Here is a 5,117-nt window from a genome sequence, read left to right as displayed (position 1 = left end):
AAAAGTGCTTTTTAACTGCTAAAAAGCCCTCCCAAACACACATACACCTAAACCAAATTGAAATTTACAGTACAAGTGAACAATATCAGTGCAAAAAAGTTGTATGTGTTCATGATCAATGGTAACATTGTGTTTATGATATAAGGATCGCATGCTACTTTTCCAATGGAAAATTAACAAAGAATGTAACTCTTCTAACTTGTACAATATTTTCCCAATATAGAGATTCATGCACGGTCATTACTAGCCACCATAAATCATAAACGTCCCATTAATGTGAAGCCATAAGAGCAAATAAACTGCAACATAAAAAGTGAGTGGCGTGTCTGGTTATTCTGGTGAGGAGAACTGATTATCACAAAGGAAGAAGCATGAGCATCAAGCCATGAACCTAAAAACATGCCAAACTACATACAAGTCAAAATATGTACACTAACACTTCATCATATCATATGTATAAAAACTAGAGAGTTGACTCAAAGATCCAAGTTCTTACAAGGAAAACAAAGGGGAAATTGGGAGGTGGGGAATGTAAGATGAATCTTGATTCCATACAACATGGGGAAAATACAGGGTAACAAACTCTTTCAGGAACCTATCTACACAAAAATCTGAACAAGCGCTAAAGAGGTGTAGATTACAAGCTTGGTAACATACACCCTGCAGTCCATCCAAGAAAAAAACCAGCGCTGACAAGACCCAAACCCAATGCAAAAACAACCGCGTATCTGCTAATATCATGTCGAGGACGAGATTTTTTACCTAGTTTTCCCCCGCCAAACTTATGAAAGATATTTCGCGTTTTCTTAGTTCTTCGAGGCACCCAGGGTATCTTTAGGGGGAAAATGGTAGATATTGGCTGGCTTTTGTTGTTCTTGATCTGGAAATAAATGTTCTCAAGCTGCAGAAGTTGGAACCACTGCTTGTAAGCAAAAAGCTGTGATGCTTGTCTAAAGACCAGCTGCACAATGTGTTCCTTCTCGGCACAAGCTCGTTTTGCAGCTTTCTCGGCTTTCCGGGCACGTGTTTGAGAGTGACATAATGCTTCCAGTAGTTCGGCCTTGCTCTGATCATTCTCAGAATTATGCATCTCAGGCATCCATTTGTGCGTTGGATTCTCACTGTTTTTCAGGTCACAAATTGGTTAACCATGACAATATGTGAATTTTCATCAAAATATGTGATAAAATTATCAAAGTTGGAACAAATAAACGACAGTTAGAAAACAATAAAAATACATGCAATATAATACCTCGATCGCTTATCTGAACTTGACAGTAATTCAACTTCAGCTGACAACGTATGTTTCTTGTAAGGAATTTCTGCAGAAAGGCTTCCTGGTATATGACTTGTTAAATTGTAGCAACTTTCACGGTTAAGATCTGACGAGGTGTCAATTCCATCTGGACCAAAACAGCATATATTAACATTTATGTCCTTCTTGTCATGAGTATGCTGAGGCTGGGGAAGATCACAATTCCCTATAAGGTCAAGAGATCTATGTGCAACCAATAGAGCCAATTCTTCTGTATCTGCAGTTCGCCACCAAGGGTCATTTTTTTGGGCCCCGATCCAAGAACCCCCCGAATCAAAACAAAAATCATTGGATTTGTTTGAAACTTCAAGATCAACAACACTTAGGTATGTTAGTTCACTCTGATCCTTGGTGTCTTCAAACTTTAGAGGATCTTGGAAATTTTCAGTATCATTAACTCTAAAATTTTTCTTTTCAGAAGTTGGAAAGATTCTACACTGATTATCTTGGGCGGATTCTACATGTCTAATTTGATCTACAAGGCCAGCATCATCTTCATTATGCACATCGACTCTGGAGCTATCAAAAGTGCCACAGATATCCATATTTGCCTCTGAGGCATTAAACTGCTCGTTCTTCAAACTGTTTTGATATCCATGATTTGGTTGATTCTGTAGCCACCATCTTGAATTAGGAGATAAATTGGAATATGAAGAGTACCGATTAAGAGGCAGACAACCTATGCTCGGAGTATCTTGACCATCAGCTATGCCACCAGGTCCTGCATCGACAGGCTTCACAGAAGGAGATGCAGATGAGCAGCAAGCTAACTTCGGAGCTCTTTTGGCATCTTCCTGGACCAAGCATCGGTTTGCTGTTCTCTGCCAAGCAGCCCTAGCCTCTGCCAGTGCCATCACTCACCCATTCTTCGGCAAATTTTATCAACCAAAAACAATTCTCTCTCAGATTTGTATCATTATAAGGAAAAGTTTTTTCAATTGAATAAGACAATAAAAATATTATGAGCATAAATTTGATAAATTTACAACAAATCCACAATGCAATAGAGAGAACAGATATTATACTATCCTCAGACCAATAAGCAATTCATCAATACTATATCATCCGCAATAGTGTACACCATGAAATTTTTTTCTATAGAACTCTCGAATCCTCTCCTCTACTGCTTACAGAGATGATCTACGAGTCTTGTATGTCCTTATTCATGGCCCCTCTTACACATCCTCGATAACCTTAATTTAATCACTTTTAAGTCTCTCTCTTTTTTAATCCGAATATCACCCATAAATTACATACAGTGCTTATCCAAAACCTGCAAATGTACTCCAAACTGGTCTCTTTCAACTTCTAAAAGATAAATGCTGAATAACTTCTTTTCAAAGGCACTTCATTGACAAAGCAATAACAAAAAAGAAGAAAAAGAGAATTTTTACTGCACTTTCCACAAATTCAAGCCAAAAATTGTACAATTCTATCATTACTTTCTGAAATAGTTACACACAGCGTTGTTCATATTCAATAATAAAAAACCACATAAACATGAGTAATCAAAACCCTTAAAATTCCTTCAATAATTTATAGAACAGCTTTCTATCCAATAACTAAAAAAAAAAAAAAAAACCAGAAAATCAGCCAGAAATAAAGGACCCCCCCCCCCCCCCCATTCCCCCAAAAAAAAAAAAAAAAAAAAAAAAAAAAAAAAAACCAGAAAATCAGCCAGAAATAAAGCCCCATCGAAATTAAACTCATCCCAGAAAACACAAAATAGAAAGAAAACATAAAAGATGCTTCCATGCAACCAATAACTTTAACAGAGATTACAACATCAGCAACAAAAGAGCCCAAAATCAAGACAATTTCATTCATAAACCAGAAATTAACATTAAAAAAAAATGCTCAAAAAAAATAAAACACAAATTCTCCTAATTTCACATACTTCAAGCGATGAAAGAGATAGAGAGAGAGAGAGAGAGACCTGAACTATAATTGGATTGAATTGGATAAAAGTTAGAGATAGAGAGATGGGGCAAGTGGGTTTGGATCTGAATGATAAATTTCATTTGTTTGTGAGCTTTTAAATTTTCTGACACAGAATTTTTGTTTCCCAGTTATTTCACTGCTGCGGTTTTCACCTTTCCGCTTTCACGTGAACGATGTCGTATGATGTGTTTTTATCATTAATTATCCACTCTAATCTTTTATATGATTTATCAATAAATGGAAAAAAATAGACAATTTATTGCTTGTTTGGTAGGAATTTTGATAATTAATTTTTTGATCGTTAAAAATAAAGTGAGTCCTACTGGTAAGAGAAAAATTCAAAAATAACGACTGTAATAGTAAAATAACGATAAAAAAATTAATTTTAATTGACTTTCAAATTCTACAAAACAAGCTCTTAATCTTCAATTTGATTATTAAAAACTTAATTTATTTTCTCATAAGTCTAATTAAGTTAGAGATAAGATTCATGAATTCAAATATCCAATCCACCTCATACAAGCTTAAAATGTAATGTTGGGCCCATATCATAATGTAAGCACTTCATAATTTTCGGAGTAGTAATAATTTATTTGTTGATCCATCATTAATGGTATAATAATATTAATTAATATTTTCTTTGTTAGGTAAATTAATTATGTTAACTAACTTCTATACTCCGGCATTTCCTAAGAAAAACAATAATTAATTACTACAAATGCAAACAAAATCAAGCATTTTCGCACATAAATTAGTATTTGTTTGTTGAATTCATTTTGACAGTCTAACTTTTTGTCCCGTTTGGTACACATTAATGTAAAAATGAGAACGAAAAATATAATCGTTACGGACCCCACACAAGAAATAGAAAGTCAAATATGATGGCTTGATATGATTGATAACGGTTATATTTTTCATTTTAATGGACAAATTATGTGAAATAAACGGGGGCTTTATAAATTATTGTTATTTAACCTTTGTTTAAATTTTGATAAAAATTTAAATTAATATCAATAATTATTTTAACTATATATTTTACCCGATTCACAATATTTATTAATTTTTAATCATAAATTTTATTATGTTTTATTAAAATTTATTAAAAGTTTAATTTTATTACACCAATCAGTGGGTTAAAGAATTGTAATACAGAGTAACCAATGGGTGCCCATCGTAACGTGGAAGAAAACTAAGGGATGATAGGATTCTTCAGCCATAGCATCATTACACGTGTCCTTTAAAAGTTAGGTGCAAATTAATTAATGCAAAAGTCCTATATTTAGATTTGTTTAATTGAATTAATTGTATATTGTTTAGATTTTAAGGAAATGAGTTCATTGCTAAGCAAACTACTTTGACTTATTATCTTTATTATTTTGTGAAATGGATAACGACAAAAGAGAAACTTGAAAATTTGCAATAAAAAAATTTTTATCAACAAATTTTGTAATAGCCAAACTTACCTTTTTATACACAAATTTCATAAAATTCACAACTTACTGTCACTTACTATTTACATTCTATAGGATCCGCAACTCACAAGCATTATTAAACAACAGGGCTAGTCCTGATAATTTTGAGGCTCTAGGCGAATAATTATTCTAAAGCCCTTAAACATAATATTTTTATAAGCGTAGCAATACTTATATTTTCTACTGCAGCGTTATTGATCTCTATACTAGGGTCGGTTTTGAGAACTTTGATCACTATACCAAGGTTGGAAGAATTATCTATTTTCTATTGTTTTAATAAGTTTTAGTAACTTCAAGTTATCACTCGTGAGTCTCCAGAAATTTTAGCAATGTTATTTCAATCTTTTATACGAGCTCATCATATACAACTTCGACTAGTGAGAATGGAG

General features: G+C 33.2%; 1 protein-coding gene across 2 annotated transcripts; it reads right to left on the bottom strand.

Annotated features, from left to right (window-relative positions):
- Positions 1-412: 412 nt before the first annotated feature.
- Positions 413-3,400, bottom strand: LOC111390660. 2 transcript variants are annotated; one of them, XM_023015722.1, is made up of 3 exons: positions 3,252-3,400; positions 1,253-2,181; positions 413-1,121 (listed from the first exon to the last, which is right to left on the bottom strand). In XM_023015722.1, exons 2-3 carry the CDS (start codon positions 2,167-2,169, stop codon positions 638-640), a joined length of 1,401 nt encoding a protein of 466 aa, XP_022871490.1. In that variant the 5' UTR covers positions 2,170-2,181; positions 3,252-3,400; the 3' UTR covers positions 413-637. The 2 variants fall into 2 exon arrangements, with proteins under 2 accessions (XP_022871490.1, XP_022871494.1); XM_023015726.1 differs by lacking the exon at positions 3,252-3,400 and having other exon boundaries at positions 1,253-2,893.
- Positions 3,401-5,117: the final 1,717 nt, after the last annotated feature.

This window comes from Olea europaea, chromosome 3 (assembly GCF_002742605.1).
Source record: "Olea europaea var. sylvestris chromosome 3, O_europaea_v1, whole genome shotgun sequence".
NCBI classification, from domain to species: domain Eukaryota; kingdom Viridiplantae; phylum Streptophyta; class Magnoliopsida; order Lamiales; family Oleaceae; genus Olea; species Olea europaea.
The sequence above is the reverse complement of the archived record's forward strand: the minus strand, read 5'-3'. Positions and strand labels throughout refer to the sequence as shown.